This window comes from Leptonychotes weddellii, chromosome 1 (assembly GCF_054177405.1).
Source record: "Leptonychotes weddellii isolate Sample4059 chromosome 1, ASM5417740v2, whole genome shotgun sequence".
Lineage (NCBI taxonomy): Eukaryota > Metazoa > Chordata > Mammalia > Carnivora > Phocidae > Leptonychotes > Leptonychotes weddellii.
In genome coordinates, this window is record NC_138369.1 from 10,064,772 (window position 1) to 10,082,337 (window position 17,566).

At 62.3% G+C, this 17,566-nt stretch overlaps 2 protein-coding genes across 2 annotated transcripts; one reads left to right on the forward strand and one right to left on the reverse strand.

Moving 5' to 3' along the window:
* Positions 1-232: 232 nt before the first annotated feature.
* Positions 233-2,483, forward strand: OCEL1 (occludin/ELL domain containing 1). The gene is made up of 6 exons (XM_006747249.3): positions 233-346; positions 709-885; positions 1,013-1,212; positions 1,428-1,593; positions 1,844-1,897; positions 2,081-2,483. The coding sequence occupies exons 1-6, from the start codon at positions 278-280 to the stop codon at positions 2,201-2,203; spliced, it is 789 nt and encodes a 262-aa protein (XP_006747312.1). The 5' UTR covers positions 233-277; the 3' UTR covers positions 2,204-2,483.
* Positions 2,484-4,822: 2,339 nt separating this feature from the next.
* NR2F6 (nuclear receptor subfamily 2 group F member 6) lies at positions 4,823-15,756 on the reverse strand. Its single transcript, XM_081815173.1, has 4 exons — positions 14,766-15,756; positions 10,823-10,917; positions 6,874-7,458; positions 4,823-5,557 (listed from the first exon to the last, which is right to left on the reverse strand). Exons 1-4 carry the CDS (start codon positions 15,050-15,052, stop codon positions 5,283-5,285), a joined length of 1,242 nt encoding a protein of 413 aa, XP_081671299.1. The 5' UTR covers positions 15,053-15,756; the 3' UTR covers positions 4,823-5,282.
* Between the last annotated feature and the right edge of the window lie 1,810 nt (positions 15,757-17,566).

The following is a 17,566-nucleotide window of genomic DNA, read 5'->3' on the forward strand; positions in this document are numbered from 1 at the left end:
GTCAGAGGGAGAAGCAGACTCCCCGCTGAGCAGGGAGCCCGATGCGGGACTCGATCCCGGGACTCCAGGATCATGACCTGAGCCGAAGGCAGTCGCTTAACCGACTGAGCCACCCAGGCGCCCTTAAATAAAATCTTTAAAAAAAGAAAAAAAAAAAGTGGACCCGCTTCCCTTAACGCTGGGTCCCGCCCCCTCACCGCCAACCCCGCCCAATCTCTCTAGGCCCCGCCCCGCCCTGTGGAGCGACCCCGCCCGTTGGATCCAGCCTTTGAAGTTAATGCACAACACTGACTCAGGCGCCTCTCCGGGAGCGGACCCAGGCTCGGAGAGCCGGACGCTGGGACAGGTAACCCCGGACCGGAGCGGTCCGTGCGGCCCGCAGCTGGGGCGGAGGTTCCGGGGGACTTCTCGGGGGCGGTGTCCGTGGGCTTCACGCGCTCCAGCAGTGCAGGCGAGGCTGCAGCAGGGCGGGGGTTAACTGGAGGCGGGCCCACCCAGGATACGCGGTGGCGTCACGGGCGTCGCGCCTTTCCGGGTTACGCAGCCAGGGGCGGGCTGCTCTGAGAGCCAATCGAGTGCGTCTATGCAAATAGCGGCGGAGCTAGCGCTGTCGCCAGTCGGCGGAGAGTTGGCCGCTCCGGGCTCCGCCTCCCGGTGGGTCCTCCAGGCTTCCCCGCCTCCAGGCGCGCCTTTCTCTGGTGCCCACAGGCGGCCCGCCGACCCCCCCCGCCCCGCGGGGGCCACGGCGCCCCCCGCAGGACCCGCCCGCCGCCCCGGGGATGCCCGAGCGGCGCCTCCCTGAGGCCGATGCCCACCCGGGAGTCCTCAAAGACCCGCGGCTACCGGGGGGACCTGCAGACCCGCCCGCCTGGCCCTGGGCCCCCGGTGAGTCCGAACGGGTGGAGGGTCCCCAGGCCGAGCCTAGGCAAAAGATCATTCCCCCCAGTTTGAGGGATCCTGCCTTCCCCATACCCTGGTTAACTCCAAACCATAATTCCTGCGGCACCCGCAGCGGTTGGTGCCTCCAGGCCCGGAAACCAGCGCCCCCCGCGCTCTGCGCGAGGGTCAACCAGGAGCGCACAGCGCAAGGCCCAAGAAGATTGTATTTGAGGATGAGCTGCCCTCCCGGGCCCTCTTGAGCACCAGGAAGCCTATTGAAGCCATCCCCAGGGGGCATATGCCAAGGGCCCACCCAGTGCCCGACTATGAGCTGTGAGTGTCCCCCACGTTGTTCCTGATGCCTGGGAACAGGGAAGGGGCACTGAGGACGGGGCTTTGACAAATGAATAGGAGTTTACTAAATAATAAAACGAGAAAAGGAGTTTGGGGCAGGGAGTCCCACATGGGCAAAGAAGAACAAATTAAACTGATTGGGGGAAAGGGACGAGTTCTTTCCATTCACACTCTGCTCCACTTTAAACCCGCAGTAAGTACCCACAAGTGAGCAGTGAGAGGGAACGGAGCCGCTATGCTGCAGTGTTCCAGGACCAGTACACAGAGTTCGTGGAGCTCCAGCAGGAGGTGGGCTCTGCACTGGCAAAGCTCCAGCAGCTGGAGACCTTGCTGAACTCACTGCCCAGGCCGCGAAGCCAGGTCAGCCCCGGCAGAAACCCCTGCCCCACAGCCCTTCCAGGTGGTGGACCCTGGCCTCTGGGACCCCCTCTGGGTCCAGGTCTCTGGGCGCCTTCCTCCTCTAGGCTGGGTGGGCACCACAGTATAGGGGTCAAGGTCAGCCCTTGAAGTCCTCACTAGATAGGTCACTTTGTCTATCTGAGCCTCAGTTTCCCCATGCCTCCTTGGGTTCAGCATTCTCTGAGCCCCCCACCCCCTTCTCCACTTGCAGAAGGAAGCCCAAGTTGCCGCCCGTGTCTGGAGGGAATTTGAGAAGAAGCAGACGGTGAGTCGTGTCCCCTGAGTCCCACAGGCTGGCCTTTGCACGCCTGACCCTCCCATGAGGCTCAGTGTGCCCAGTTTCACGGAAAGAAAACTGAGGCCCAGAGAGAAAGAGGCAAAGGGTTGAGCCGCTGAGGGCCAAAGGCCAAAGTACCACAAGGACTTTCCTGGGTCTTGCCCTGCCCAGGACCCCAGCTTCCTGGACAAGCAGGCTCGCTGCCACTACCTGAAGGGCAAATTGAGGCACCTCAAGATGCAGATCCAGAAGTTCGATGAGCAAGGAGACTTCGAGGGCTCTGTGTACTTCTGAGGGCCCTGGCAGACAGGCAGAGGGACACATCGAGGTGGCGGTCCCACCTGCCCTCGCCTCTCCTCCTTCCTCCCGGCTTTAGCTCCTGCTTTTACCCCCTCTTGGGGTAGCTTTGGCGAGTGCCTCAGCCTCTGAGACCCAGCTCTGATGGCGCCTCCTCCGGGAAGCCGTCCCAGAACCTCCTCAGGGACCACCGGCTCTGAGCCCAGATCTCAGCCCATCCCCTGGAAGCAGGTCCTGCCTAAGTCTGTATCTCAGTGTAATAAACATTTATGATGTCTGCTGCGTCCAACTGCTTAACACTCCTGAGCTCACTCAGCTGTCACCGAAAACGTGTTCTTCCATTTTCCAGAGTTAAAAATCGAAGTTCCGGGAAAGGGACTTACCCAAGCAGGGTGTGAACGCTTGTCTGTCCAGAGGGTTCCCTCTCCACCCGGAGCCTCGCGTGGCCTTCTGGTGGGAAGCTAAGGGGCTGACATCCAGCATTACCGCTCAGCCAGGCCTGTCTCCTCAGGGAAGATGGCCTGGGCCCAGTGAGAGAGCAGTAACTCCATGTCTCCCAGAGCACTGCAGGCCCAGCAGCGATGGATGCCAGGCAGAGTGTGAGCGCAGCTTGTGCCGGCTCTGGGAGAGTCCCGTGGTGCCCACCCCGTGCCAGGCCCGAGGGACGGAGGGGCGCCTGGGTGGCTCAGTCGTTAAGCGGCTGCCTCCGGCTCAGGTCATGATCCCAGGGTCCTGGGATCGAGCCCAACATCGGGCTCCCTGCTCCGCGGGAAGCCCGCTTCTCCCTCTCCCACTCCCCCTGCTTGTGTTCCCTCTCTCGCGGTCTCTGTGTGTCAAATAAATAAAATCTTCAAAAAAAAGATTTTATTTATTTGAAAGAGAGAGTGTGAAAGAGAACACGGGGGCGAGGGGCAGAGGGAGAGAGAGGGAAGCAGACTCCTTGCTGAGCGCAGAGCCTGATGCGGGGCTCGATCCCAGGACCCTGAGAACATGACATGAGCCGAAGGCAGACGCTTAACTGTCTGAGCCCCCCAGGCGTCCCCTTCTGACTCTGCCTCCCAGGGGATCCCCAGGGGATGGGGACCGTCAGAGAGGCATCTATTGCAGGCAGGGAAAGCAGTGTCAGCCACCAAATCCCAGAGTCCTCAGTCCCAGGACCCGTCCCCATGGGGCCTGTCTCCTCAGGGAAGATGGCCTGGGCCCAGTGAGAGAGCAGTAACAGAGGGCCGGATGGCAGTCTTTACCACAGAACCTCAGGAGGTCTTCTTGCAAGAAGGGCCGTATGCGTCGGGTTTTGTAGGAGTTCTGCAGTCAGGCCTAAGACATCCACGTCTCTGGCCTGGGGACTGGACAGCAGGACAGACAGAATGGTCTCGCTCCGTTCTCAGATGTCCTGTGAATCTCATAGGTCATCGCTGTCCAGCCAATTGGAGGGGGCATATGTTTGCTTACCTGCAGGGCATCGTGGAAGACGCGGACCCCGGGCAGAAACAGTCCACCCTCCAATGGGAGCCCAGTATCCTCTCCATCCCATTCCTACTTCAGTCCCCTCTGGGGGCAGAGCATACCCACAAGACCCCCATTCGTCCCCCAGGAAATGGATTCAGACACCCTGTCTTCCCGCTCAGGCCTCTTCCTAGATGGACATGAAGCAGGTGGGTGCTCATGGGGAGCGTTTTGAAGAAGGCTTAAGAGCTGAGCACGGGCCCAGCCTGCGGAGCAAGACCTGAGTTCTTCCCCATTTTCAAAGGGGCATCTTGGATGGAGGGCTTGTCTTCCTGGCCTGCCCCCACCATCCAGGCTTTCTACCCACCCTCTAGAGGCACAGTCCTGACAGTCAGTCCCACAGGCGCCTTTCCCACCACAGAGCTGGGCCACAAGCCTCTGAGGCCAGGATGGCAAGGTCCCTGCTGCCATCCATCACCCCACATCAACTTAATTAAGTCCACCTTCCAGATGTCAATCTCTGAAAGAGTTTTTTTGGTTACATGTGAGAAGAAACCAAACTCAGGCTCAGGCACAAAAGGGTAAATCTGGGATCATGAAACTGAAGCACCTAAAGGTTTCAGATATGGCTTGATCCAGGGGCTCCAAAGGCACCCTGGAAGTTGGTCTTCCTCTTTTGGCTCTTTCAATTACAGCCTATTTCCAAATCCCACCATCAAATCTCAGTGGCCGTCTCTGGGCCACACGCCCTCCCTGAACCAATTGCTGTAGCCAGGGGAGGGAGGGCTCTGTCTGGGCTGAGATCATGTGGCAGAACTACCCCAAATGCTTCTCCCGAGGACACTGGGGCCCGGACACCATGATTAAGGGCTGACCAAAGGAAACAATAAGGTGTTTGCTCCAGGCCCTGTGTGAATCTATGAGGCCCACCTTCACAGGCCAGAGCCTGAACCTGAGCCTGAGCTATCTGCAGGACTCAACTCCTACGGACTCACTAGCTGACCACAGGACCCCCTCCCTGCCCCCAGCTGCTTCCCCACAAAACTCTCCAACAAAAACAGCAAGTAGGGCTGTTGCTAGGTTGTGGGTGTCCCAGATGGCTGGGAGGGGGTAGCCGTGGTGGGGTGCCCTCCGTTCTGCCTTCCCCTCACAAAGATGATGGAGGCCGAGCAGGTAGGAAACATCTTTATTATTGGCCTTGATTCATTCATCATGTAGTGTGCGACGTGGAGTACGTGTCCAGAGGATCTGCCTGGCGCGTACTACCCCCGCCCCTCTAGTGCAGACACCAGGCCTCTGTCCATCACACAAGGGAAGCCAACCCCACCGGCCCACAAGTCCATGCTTGGGGTGCTGAGCTCCAGGCTCTCCCAGGAATGGACCCTCGGTCCCTCCCCCTCTATTTTGGCCAGGAGTCCTGGGGAGGCCGAGGCTGAAGCCTGAACAAGCACTCTCTTTTTGGTTTCGTGATCATTTAAAAAACAGAGGAGACAACATTTCACAGTCTTTAAAAAATAGGAGTCTGAGGAGAGAAGCCAAGGTCCTCCACTTGGGGGCCCCGCGCGAGGCCGAAGCATCCATGTCCCTTGAGGTCTGCAGACCCAGCCGCAGCGCAGCCGGCCCTGTGAAGTCACTGGCCTGAGCCATAGGGCCAGTTGAAGGTACTTCCTGACAGCAGCATGTCTCGGATCAGCGTCTCGATAGGTGTCTTGCCCACCAGGCGCATGAAGAACAGCTGGGAGATGAGGGAGGCGGGGACAGCGCGCAGGGCTGGGAGCCGAAGCAGCAACCGTCCGAAGCGCTGGGGCTGGGACGGGTACTGAGCCCGCACATACTCTGTGAGGGCCACCTGCGCCTTCTCCTGCAGGCTTTCCACGTGTGCTGGGTCTGAGAGGCCACAGGCATCTGGGGAGACAAGGGCAACGTCAATCGGGTGGGCAGTGGCAGGAGGACACGAGGCCCCTCCAGGGGTGACTGGAGGGCACCACTCGGGGTTGTGGGTCTGGCGGGGGGGCGCGTTCAGGTGGGAAATGGAGGCCTGAGGCACAAATGGGCGCATCTCAGGCAGTGCCGGTCCTCAGGAGAGACTGAGGTGGTCTCAACTGCGGCCAGCAACACAGGAGTGTGGCCAGCCGTGTCTCAGGACAGAGGAGCCCCGACTGAGGCCTTTGGCAGGGTGACAAGTTCTAATCAAGCTCGAGGGGAAGGGAGCTAGGGAGGGAGGGGACTTGGGAAGGAAGGCCAAGCCCAGAGGGAGTGTTCAGACAGAATGGCCTAGTGTGTCAGTGAATGTGACAGCATCTAAGCTGGGGACCCATGAAGGGCAAGGTACTGGGGAAAGAGGGGCAAAGCCATATTTATCAAATGAAAGCCACCTCTCAGAGTGCTGGGTCTGGTTCTTGCATCCCTGACCCCACGAAGATACCTATGGGATCCGGAACCTTCCAGAGTGCAGAACCAGCTGTGCCACTGGTTCTTACTCCAGTCTCTGGAGTAAGGCAGGGCTTTCGGGTGCTGGATGGGTTAACTGATGACAAGGAAGGTACTGGGACAGCCCTGCCCTAGCCCCGCCCACAGAGGGAGGGACTCCAGGACACGCCCCTGCCCAATCCCACCCTAACCATCCCCCACCCCCACCCCCACCCCCGCGGCCCTGGCTGCCAGGAGGCCGCCTCGGGGGCAGTTTGGGAACCCTGGGTCAGACGTCTGAGGGCCCAGGAATCAGGGGGTGGAAAGGCTCAGGGGAGGCCAAGCCCAGGTGTCAGAGTATCGCGGCCTGGCAGCCCTCCACAACTGCACTGGAGGCAGGAAGAACCCCCTGATTTGGCAGACGAGGGTCAGAGGGGCTGGGGAGGACAAAGATAGGGACTGAGGGCCAGAACCAGGTGTCCGCGACCTCCCTCCCTCATCCCCCCCACCTCTCAATCTGCCCACTGAGCACGAAGAGCACCCTGATGAGGGGGTGGAGGGTGGGTCTCAGGGAGAGAGGCTACTGGGGCCTGAGTCACGGGTCCAGGCCCAGCTCTGGGTTCTCAGGGAGACCTGGGCTCCGGGGGTGGGGACATCGGGTCCCCCCCCTCCACCCCTACCCCCCTTATCAGCGCTCAGGCACGTGCAGGGCCGGCTGAGGGTCAGGGAGTGGAAGGCTATGGGGGCCCGGGCTCAGGGTCCAGCCCGGCCCCCTCCCCGCCCCCACACCCGGGCGCGAGCGCGCATCTCACCCGGCGTGAAGAGCGCGATGGCCTTGAGGCAGCCGTACTCGGCCGAGTCGACCTGCAGGCGGCCCAGCTTGTCCACCTGCTCCTGGAAGGCGCGCACCTGGTCCATGAAGGCCACGGCGCGCTCGGCGGCCATGGGCGCGGCGTGTAGGCCGGCGGCGGCCAGCAGCGGCGCCGTGTGCAGGGGCAGCGCCGCCTGCGCCGCGTTCAGCACGAAGAGCTCGCTCCAGCTGAGGCGCAGCAGCGCCACCTGGTCGGCCACGGGCAGCTCGGGGAAGAAGGGCGCGTGGCGCGCCCACTCCACGGTGCTGAAGAGCAGCCGCGCCGCCAGCTCGCACACGTTGTCGATGCCCAGCACCGCGCCCGCCGCGCCGGCCCCCGCGCCGAACGCGCCCGCCGCGCCCGCACCGAAGCGCCCGGCCGCCGCGGGGTAGGGCTCGGCGCGCAGCAGCTGCGCGATCAGCTCCGACACCGGCTGGCCCGGGAAAAGGTCTCCGCCCGCGGCCGCCAGCGCCGAGCCCGGGGGGCTGCCCGAGGAGGCGGCCACGGCGCCGGGCAGCGAGTGCGGGATGCGGCCGCGCTGCACCGCTGCGGGGATTGAATGGAGATGCGGAGGAGGGAAAGGAAAGGGGGCAGGAGCGGAGGGAGGGGAGAGAGGTTCCCCCCACCCAACCCCGCCGCCGCAGGGAATCGGGCGGGGGGAGGGGGGCGGCGGGGAGCGGGGGGCAGGGGATGGGGGAGGCGGAGTGACGAAAACGGGCACGGGGAAGGGATTGAGGGACACAGGGAGATCAGACAGGGGAGAGGGAGGGAAAGAACGAGGGGACGAGTGCGTACCCAGGGTCATGGGGGGCAGGTGGAGAGGAAGAAAGGGGGAAAGATAAAGTCATGAGAGGGTCACTCAGCCCCTCCCCTCAAAGGCTCCCCACAACCCAGCCTTTCCCTGGACCTCCCATCCCAGCCCCTGGGTGCACAGCTTGGTGGGAGGCCAGGGGCCCCACCCTGCTCTGCCCTGTGCACCCTGGGCCTAAGGCCATGTCCATAAACCACTGCCATCCCCACTGTTTGCAGAGCAGGGTGGTGGGATGCCTGGCCCCCTCCCTCTGAACGGTGTGCGCTCCACTCAGCAGCCGTGGAGGCTAGACCTGTCAATCATGCCCCCATCTGTCAATCATGGGGGTCCCAGAGCTGACAATGGGGCCAGGGAGGGGTCACCTTCATACTACTTGGGGCCCCTGGCCAGCCTATCCTTAAAGCAAGTGATCTCTCCTACGGAGATGGGATCTTTCCTCTAGCTCCCAGCCTCACCCCACCCCCCAGGTCACGGCTCCCAAGGGCAGGTCTCCTCCATCTGCTGCGACCCCGGTGCTAGGAGTGGAGTCCCAGCCAGCCCAGAGTAGGTGCTCAATACACATTAACTGCCATCAGTAGCCCTGCCTGTTAAGGGGGCAGGGGGAGCACCCACTGCCGGCTTCGGCCAGTGTCCCCAGGATTCAGGTGAATGAGAAGAAGGAAACTGAGGCACAACGAGGAGGAGGGGTAGCCACAGGCTCAGCTGACCTGTGCCACGGTGGGTGGGGTGGAGGGGCAGACTGGGCTGAGAGCCAGACAGAAACTAACTAAGGGTCTTTAATGAGCTGGCATGCCCTGTCTCATCTCCATGAACCCATGGTCAACCGACCAGGGAATGAATGGGGAACAGAATGTGGGTGGGAGCCAGGGGCTAAGAGAGCTGAGCAGGGAAGTGGGGGCTTGGGTTCGAGGCTCCACGGGATTTCTATGTCTCAGGATCAACTGTCAAATGGGTGGAGCTGCTGGGCGCCTGGGTGGCTCAGTTGGTTAAGCGACTGCCTTCGGCTCAGGTCATGATCCTGGAGTCCCGGGATCGAGTCCCGCATCGGGCTCCCTGCTCGGCAGGGAGTCTGCTTCTCCCTCTGACCCTCCTCCCTCTCATGCTCTCTGTCTCTCATTCTCTGTCTCGCAAATAAATAAAATCTTAAAAAAAAAAAAAAATGGGTGGAGCTGGATAAGGCCAGAAAGTGGATCCCAGCTCAACCCCCTGGCCCCCCAGGGGCAGGGGGGAGGGACCTATTCCTTCCGGCCCTTTGCTCACTCAGTTCTAAACCCCATCCCCACCATTCATCCATCACCCAGCCACGTCCCTACCTCAGAGCCTTTGCACTCACTGTTCCTGCTTCCTGAGAACCCCTTCCCCAGCTCCTCCTCTTTATTCAGCCCGAACTGTGTGGGCGGCTCAAGTCCCAACCCAACCCTACTGCTCTCTGACCCTGGCAAATGGCTTCACCTCTCTGCTCGCTGTGCTCCACTTCCCCATCTGTAAGATGCAGATGGTAATAACCAGTCACTAAATTAATGAGAATCTAACTTGCTTAGAACAGCACTAGGCATACAGTAAGGGCTAAATGGGTAGTAATTCAGGCCAAGAAAAATGTATTAAGTGCCTTCAATGTCCTAGGCCCTGGATAGGCACTGGGGCTAGGTCAGAAAACAAGAAAAACATAAGTCCCTTTCCCCAGGGAGTGGACATTCTGGTGGGGGAGCCAAGTAAATTACAGAGTAAGATAGATGGCGGGGGGGGAGGGGTGAAGAGCAATCAGGAGGGCTTCTCTGAGGAGGTGTTCTTTGAGCAAACCTTAAAAGAGGTAAGGGGCACCTGGTGGCTCAGTTGGTTAAGCGTCCAACTCTTGATTTCGGCTCAGGTTATGATCTCAGGGTTGTGAGATCAAGCCCTACACTGGGCTCTGCCCTGGGCATGGAACCTGCTCAAGATTCTCTGTCCCTCTCCTGCTGCCCCTCCCCCCACCTCTTTATTAAAAGAAAAGAACAGAAAGAAAGAAAGGAGGTAAGGAAGCCATGCTGGTATCTGGGGTAAGAGTGCTCCAAGCAGTGGGAACAGCCTGTGCAAAGGCCCTGAGGTTAGGACTGTGTTTGGGGCATGAGCTGTGATTATGATTTTTTTTCCCACTCCTGAGACTTTGGAGATCTGAAGCCCTGATGTGATGTACATCAGGACTTTAGGTCAAATGGACAAGTAGAGGCAAAATCCAGGTTGTGGGGGGGTGGGGCAAGTCATCCCCGAACTTAAAAAGGACCAAAGAAGAGTAATCAGACGGTCTTAAGAGAAAGTCTGAGCAGCCACTACCAGCGCCCTTTCCAGAGGCCAGCAGAGGAGACACCAACTTTGGAGCAGGGGAGACTCGAGAGGCAGGGAAGCGCTGCCAACCTGCCCCAGGAGAGTCCTGACAGAGACAGGAAGCCCAGCCTGGGGTTCTCATCCTGTGAAGCCAGACACTGGTCCCCAGCCCACCGGGCTCCATGTGGAAGCCTCTGGGTTCCAACGTGTGCTCGGCCCACTTCTGGGCCCAGCTGTCCGGCACGTGTGCACGCAAGTCCCCAGGGCAGAGACAAGGGGCTGGGCCTCCCTCTGGCTCCCGGTGCCCAGGGTCAGGCGGAAGGGTAAGCTGCCCTTTGCCTTAATCGGGCGAGTTCCTGCCTTGGGCAAACACAAAGCAGGGGGTGGAGGATGAAAGGAAAGCAATCCAAAAAAAAAAAAAAAAAAAATCCTTGTTCAGACAGCGTTGGCCAGGCTAGGGGGCACAGGGGCCACTGAGGTGTCAGGGCGAAGGAACTTGACTCTGAGGCCAGGGGCCCCGGAGAGGAGGGGCTGGGGAGCAGAACCGTCCTCACGGGGGCCTGAATCAGGGTGTCCCTTGCATCCCCGGCAACTCCGCAGCCACCAGGTGACCATGGATAATTGGATTCCTCCGGCCCAGGGCCGGACTGAGGCCCACGAGATCGTGGGATCGCTGGTAACGAGGTTAGCAGGCGCCAGACCCCACCCTCCACGGCTCCCAGACGCCCCCCGAGACAGGGAGTGAAGGCAAGGGCTGTTTGCAGCCCCGTCTGCCTGCCCACCCCGGCGGGTACTCACCCTCCTTCCTCATGCCCACCCGGAAGCACTTCTTCAAGCGACAGTATTGGCACTGGTTCCGGTGATGCTGGTCGATCTGGCAGTCACGGTTGGACCTACAGGCACGCAGGGGGTCACCACGACACCCACGTCCTGCCCCCGGAGCCACCCTATAAGCCGCCTTTGAAGGCCGCACCTGAGAACCGTCAGTGCCCCCCTCCCCGGGCTGGGCAGGTAGCCCCGGAGGGGCACAGGGGCTCAGCCTGCAAGTGTGCAAGGAGGGACAGGACAGCTGGAGTGGGTGGTGACGAATGGCGTCAGTCTGCGGCGAAGTGGATTAGCACACCAGGGAGGGTATGTTGGAAGTGGGTTTTGAAGGATGAATAGAAGTTCTCCCAAAGCAGAGCGGCAATTCCAGGCAGAAAGCAAGAGGAGGGCTTTCAGGCTGAAAACGTGAAAATATGAAAGCCTCAACAGTTTCATTTTACTTGGTCATTGCGGGGTGAAGACGTGGGGTCTTTGTTCCAAGGGCAATGTGAGAACAGCAAAGGTGTTGAGATTCTCTGTCCCTCTCCTGCTGCCCCTCCCCCCACCTCTTTATTAAAAGAAAAGAACAGAAAGAAAGAAAGGAGGTAAGGAAGCCATGCTGGTATCTGGGGTAGGAGTGCTCCAAGCAGTGGGAACAGCCTGTGCAAAGGCCCTGAGGTTAGGACTGTGTTTGGGGCATGAGCTGTGATTATGATTTTTTATCTACATGGTCAGGGAGCCGGGCTTTGGGGGTTAGCTAAGACACTAGGGGCCAGGCCAGGGCCAGTCCTCTATGGGCACAGGAGGGCGCCAGTATTATCCCCCTGCATAAGCCTATCACCAATAAATAAATGAATGAATGAATGAACCCCTGCGCTCCCTTTAAGACCCCACACCCATATCCCCTCTTCTGGGGAAGACCTTCCAACTCCTAACTGAGCCTAAGAAGCTTCCTGTGGGTGGCCCACAGGGATCACGGCCTCTTCCAGGGATGGGACACGGGGCCCCGCCCGGCAAGAGAATGAGCTCCCCATCCAGGGTCAGTCCCAAGCAGAAAGGTTCAGGCCCTTGTTCTTCAAATTTCTCCAGCACTTCTTCCCCTTGGCCCCTACCCCTGTGTTCCCTCGCTGTCTCTCTGGGCTCCAGGCTCTCCAAGTCCCAGACCTGGGGCAGACACCCCTGGGGTTCCAGCTGGGCACGAAGAGGGTACCCAGAGACAGTCACAGAGTAAAACGAATGTTCGATGAAGTTAAAAATCAAACACATCTCAGCCACAGGCACTCAGCCCCAGCCCTGGGGCGGCGACTTCTCCACTGAGACTCAGTTTCCTCATCTGGAAATGGGAGGCCAGATGCCGGCTCTATATGGGATGCGCTGGGTCTGGGGGGGTCCGGGGGGCTTTGGGGGAGGGCATCAGGACCCAAGCCCAAACTGGGGGGTTCTCAATGGCAGGTTCAGGAGAGCTGAGGTCCTGGGGGTCTCCGAGTGCCCAGGTCCCAAAACGCCAGCCTCTAAGCCCAGGCCTCTGTCCCCTGCCCGGCCTGAGCCCCCAGGAAGAGGCCCTGCTAGGGTGGAGGGAGCTCAGGCAGAACCAGAACAAAGCCCAGCAGGCAGGCAGTGGGAGGGTCCTGGGCAGCCGGGTGGAAACAGCCAGGCCTGGGGCGGGCGGGCAGGCAGGCAGGCGCCCAGCTCAGGGCCCCTGACCTCAGGGGAGGTCCTGAACCTTCTGCCTCAACTTCCCCAGCTGTGGAGCTGGGACAGATCTCCTGTCCCTCCGGATGGGGAAACAGTAAGTTCCACCTGTTATCCCACCTAAAGAGCACATGCTTTGCCCAAACCCATGGCCCAACTCAGCCTCCTCCCGAGGCTTCTGGCCTCTGGGCCAATTTGATCCCTGCCCTCCCTTGCTCACATACCCTCCTTGGCTCCCTGTCATCCTCAGTCCAGCACTTCAGATCCAGTCAGCTCTAACTTCTCCCATGCCCAGGTGGTCTCATCTTACAACACTGCCCCCCTAACCTCCCACTGAGTGTCTGCCTGGGCCACGCTCTCTCCAGGAGTGCCCTTCACCTCCTCTACCTGCCAAAGCCCTCCTGCTTTCAGGCCTACCTCCCACAGACCTCCTCCAGACAGCCCTCCCTGAACGTCAGGCAGAGCCCCTTGCTCTCTCCTGGGACTCCAGAGCCATCCCTCCCTCTGGCCCAGCCCAGACTCCACAGGCAGGGAGCTTCTGTGTCTCCCTGTGCCCCCTCCAGACCCAGAGAGAGCTGGGGATGGGAGCTGGGGTCTCTCTGAGGGGCTGGCCTCAAACCTCCCAGGCTAGGCCCTGAGGGGCCTTTGCTGAACCAATCTGAGGCTCAGAGAGGGGCCGTGACTTCACCAGGTCACACAGTGCAGAGCTTCTGGAGAACCTGCCAGCCCCAAACAACGCCCCCCCTCCCCTGTCTTGTAGCTCCCTGCTCCTACCTTCAAAGAGCCCCTGGGACCCCAGAGCCACCTAAGCTCCTCCCTTACCCTCCCCAAACACCCGGCCAGAGAGCAGGCAGCAACAAGAATGAGGCCAAAGTCTGGTGGCCCAGTTAGCACCGGAGAAGGGAGTAAGCCAGCTTCCCCCACCCGCCCAAACACACACACACACACAGCTACCCCAGACAAGGCCCTGACCGCAGACCTGGGGCCAAACTCCAGCCTCTGGTGCCTGGCGCCCCGCCCTATGGCCTCACCAACAAGCCCTCCATCAGCTGCCCTCTCCCTGGGGACACCCGGATCAGGACTCAGCCGCTCCCCTCTTCCCAACCCCAGTTCACCTTGCTAAGCCCCAACTGGGGCAGGGTCTCTCCCTGGGTGCCCTAGGGCAGCGCCGGGACCTCTTTGGGCCTCAGTTTTGCCTATCTGGAAAATGGGACTCTCCATACTGGCTCTGCAGAGCCTACACATGTTCCTGTTGGGGTGCAGGGTAGGAGCTTGTCAATGGAGTGAAAGGACACTCAGGGGAGAGTGGTGGGAAAGGGGGCCCTGGGCTAGACACCCAACCCCAGCACCAACCAGAGAAACTAGCAAGGCCACACCCTGTCAGTGGGGACTCGAACCTCGGAAGGCCCAAGGCTCCTTCTTGAAAACATTCACCCCCACCCTGTCGGAGCCGACCGAAGTTTCAGGGATTTTCCAGGAGCCCCAGGTCGGCACCCACTCCCGGTGGGGGGAGGGTTGGAACAGCCGAGGTGTGGTCAAATCCAGCAGCCCTCCCAGCCCTCCAGCGGCAGTTTCCAGTGACCCAGGGCCCAGGTTGAGCCCAGGGTGGGGGGAGTTCCTCCCTGATGGGCAAGGCCAGCTCCCCCCACAGCAGGGCTACCCATGCGAAAGAGGCCGGAGGCCGCCCGGTGCCACCCCTGCCTCGCTCCCGCCGCCTCCGCCGCCGCGGTGGCCAGGGCGACTTTGGAAGTGATATTTGACCCCAAGGGCGCGCCGTATCGATCCGCGCGGCCGCAGACAATGGCCCCTGGACGCTGCGAGCTCCACCGTCCAAGTTCCACGTTCGATTCCCGCAGGGTCCCCTGCGCGCCGAGATCCCCGGGAGAAGGGATGCCCTGGGGTTAGGGCCCCACCCCTGACAGCACCCCCCAACCCTTCCCCGCGCGGAGATGACCCCTCTCCAGAGAAAAGGGAGGGAGGGAGAAGGAGCAAGGAACTGGGGCGGAAGCCGCAAGGGACCACCTGACGGGGGGGGGGGGGGGACCTGCACCGATACAGCGCCGACTGTATACACAATCCCAGGAATGGAATGGAGGCGGGGGAGAGGGGATTTTGCCCCTATCTCAGAGGGGGGAGTGGAGGCCCGGGGAAGGTCAGCGCCAGGCCCAAGGTGACCGAGCAGGTCAGAGGCCCGGCCCAAGCCGGGGCCGGGGGCACAGCGGCCGTGCGCTGATAGGGGGCTCACCGGCAGGTGTAGCTGAGGTTGCGGCGGATGCTCCGCTTGAAGAAGCTCTTGCAGCCCTCGCAGGTGAAGACGCCGTAGTGCTTGCCGCTCGACTTGTCCCCGCACACCACGCAGTCCACCTGCAGCCCCGGCCGCTCTTCGTCGCCCGGCTCAGCGTCGCTGGCGGCGCCCGGGGGTGAGGCCGAGTCTTCCTCGGCCGCGCGCGGGTAGCCGCCCGCCTTGTCCACGCCGTTCGTGTCGCCGCCGCCGCTGCCGGGGCCGCCCCAGCCGCCGGTCACCATGGCCATAGCCCCAGGGCAGCGGGGCCGGGGCGCCCCCTCCGTGCTCCTCCCTCCGGGCACCCCTCTCGGCCCGGGGGGACCCTACCCGGCACGCATCCGGGCCCGGCGCGCGGGGGGCACCGGCTGCACCCCCCAAAAAAGTTTTGCAGCAACTTCCTGCGGCCGGTCCGCGCGCCCGGGCAGAACTGGTCGGGCCGGTTCCAGGCCAACTTTCCCACGCGTGCGCGGGGCCGGGCCTTGGGGGGGGGGCGCGCTAGAGGCGCGAGCCGGGGGCCCCGGGGACTCGCGCCCCGCCGCCCTGGGGCCCCGGCGGGGGCGCGCGGGCCATGGCCCGGCCCAGGCTGCGCAGGGGGCGCCCTCTGGCCTGGCCGCCGCTTGACCGGGGGCTGCGGCCAACTTAGCGGGCCGCCATCCGAGCGCGGGAGGCCGGGGGGAAAGTTTGGCCGCAAGTTACGCGGCCGCCCGCGGCGCGGGGGAGGGGCGGCAGGCGCGCGTCGGGGCCGGTCGCCGCGCCCCCTGGCTCTCCCGGGCCCCCAGGCGGCCGCTCGGGGCCTGCAAGGCAGCCGGCCGGCGCTTCCCGAGCTGCCGCCCCCTCTGCGGCCGCGCCTGCCCGGCCTGGGCCTGCGCCTGGGCCCGAGCCTCGCTCTCGCCGCCGCCGCCGACCCCGCGCGCCGGCCTCGCGCTGCGGCCGGTTTGACACACAACGTTCCATTCGCGGGGCGGGCGGGGGGCGGGGGCGGGGGCAGGGGCGCGCGCCGCGGGCTGGGGGCGGGCGCTCGTTGCCCCGGCGACGGCCACCCTTATAAGGGCATGGGTGGCCTCGCTCGGCGCCCGGCGCCCGGGCCGGCGGGAGGGGCGAGGGCGGAGCACGGGGCCGCTCGGCCTGACCCTCCCCCCGCTCCTTCCCCCCCACCCTGCCCCCGCCCTCGCCCGACTCCAGCCTTAACCCCTGCCGGGCCGCGGCGAGAACCTGGGCCGCCGCTGCCCTCTGCCCTTCCGCAGCCTCGCCAAGATGTCTCTGCAAGGCCCTCCCCTACACCTCCGGCCTTGGACGTTGCCTCGCTCAAACGCCCTCGAGGGGCACCTCGGAACCCTACCCTTGCATTCCCCACAGAAGCAATAATGGGGGGCCAGTTGCACCCGAGGGCACGCCCCTGCGCAGTACACACACACACACACACACACACACACACCCCGGGGCATTTCTTTGCACAGTTGTATGATGGATTGTGTTTGCTTCCTCTTCCAGAAAGTCGCCGCGTCCGACCCCCACCCCACCCTTTCTCAGCTTGGGCTAATACCTGGTGCTGGGAATCTCCAGGGCTAAGGGATGTTGTGGTCTGTGGCCGGCGGGGGCGCGAGGTCAGGGCCCCCCCCACCCCCGCGCCAGAATTTTAGGCCTCTTGGGGGCAGGGCACCCACCCGCCCAGCTAGGCTAGAGGTAGCAGGAACTGAACTTCCAGGCCCACCATCCCTACTGGGGCCTGCCCCTTTTCCTCTTTAATTTCCTTTTCTTTCTGTGCTTCACATAAAGGGCTTGGCCAGGCCACCGGCTGGACTGCAGATGTCTCTTCCAGTCTCCCTGGAGCCTCTCAGTTGCCGCTGGCTTACAGCTTCCCCCCGCCCTCCTCGACCCCAGTGGGGCCAACCAGCATTTATTAAGCACCCTTTGTTTGTCCCACCCCCCTACCCCTCACCTCCCGGCCGTGCAGCCGGAGGCTGGGCAAGCCTGAGCCTCTTGCTCTGGGCCTGTTAACGTTTAACCAGCTGGAAAAGCCCTTCCTATGGTGACCTTTCACCTTGGAGTCCTGCAGGTCCAGTTGCCGGCCTTATCTCCTGCCCTGCCCTGGGCCCTGGGCCCAGAGCTGGACACCGGGGCACGTGGCTGGGCCTCTGAGAGCTGCCGGCAGGAAAAACAGTGCCCTCTGCCCCCACTGCCCCCTCCCCTTGCAGGAAGGGGCCTTGGGAAAAGGCATCCCCTTCTCCAGATTACATCTGAGGGGGCACCTTGGCTGGGGGGGGCGGGGGCTGCTGGGAGATCTTGGAGATCATGCAACATTTAAGAGGATACCAAGGTTCTGTAAAAGCCAGGCACCACACACCCAGCCCTGGGCCTCTGGGCCTCCCAGGGAGAGTCTGGCCAGGTATGAGTTGGGGGAAGTTTTAGCAAGTACAGGAAGCAAGAAGGACGGGGGTTAGACATGAGCAAGGACTTTCCATGGGACTGACTAGAGTGGAATTCCCTGCCCTGTAATCCCTGCTGGAGAAGGGGGTCTGGAGGGTTAGAGAAGACCATTTTGTTCTGGGGCTGCCTGGGAATGTGGAGGTACCGGCTGGCTATTTGGAGGTGAGGACGGGGGTCCCAGGTCCCTGGACGGTGCTTTCCAGCATTCTTGGGCAGGGGGCATCTTGGAAGGGAGACAAGGTTCAGGGAAGGGAGTCAGAGGGGGACTGGAGAGGGGAGGGGGCAGGGACCTGGGGCTTGCGGGACACAAGTTCGGGGGAGGGGAGGCTCACAAG

Excerpts from the sequence above, each read along its gene's own strand:
- NR2F6 (XM_081815173.1), bottom strand. The coding sequence starts at position 15,052 with ATGGCCATGGTGACCGGCGGCTGGGGCGGCCCCGGCAGCGGCGGCGGC. Across the intron at positions 10,918-14,765 it reads AACCTCAGCTACACCTGCCG|GTCCAACCGTGACTGCCAGA; the intron begins GTGAGCCCCCTA and ends GCGTGCCTGTAG. Across the intron at positions 5,558-6,873 it reads CATCGCGCTCTTCACGCCGG|ATGCCTGTGGCCTCTCAGAC; the intron begins GTGAGATGCGCG and ends TTGTCTCCCCAG.
- OCEL1 (XM_006747249.3), top strand. The coding sequence starts at position 278 with ATGCACAACACTGACTCAGGCGCCTCTCCGGGAGCGGACCCAGGCTCG. Across the intron at positions 886-1,012 it reads CGCCTGGCCCTGGGCCCCCG|CGGTTGGTGCCTCCAGGCCC; the intron begins GTGAGTCCGAAC and ends CGGCACCCGCAG. Across the intron at positions 1,213-1,427 it reads CCAGTGCCCGACTATGAGCT|TAAGTACCCACAAGTGAGCA; the intron begins GTGAGTGTCCCC and ends TTAAACCCGCAG.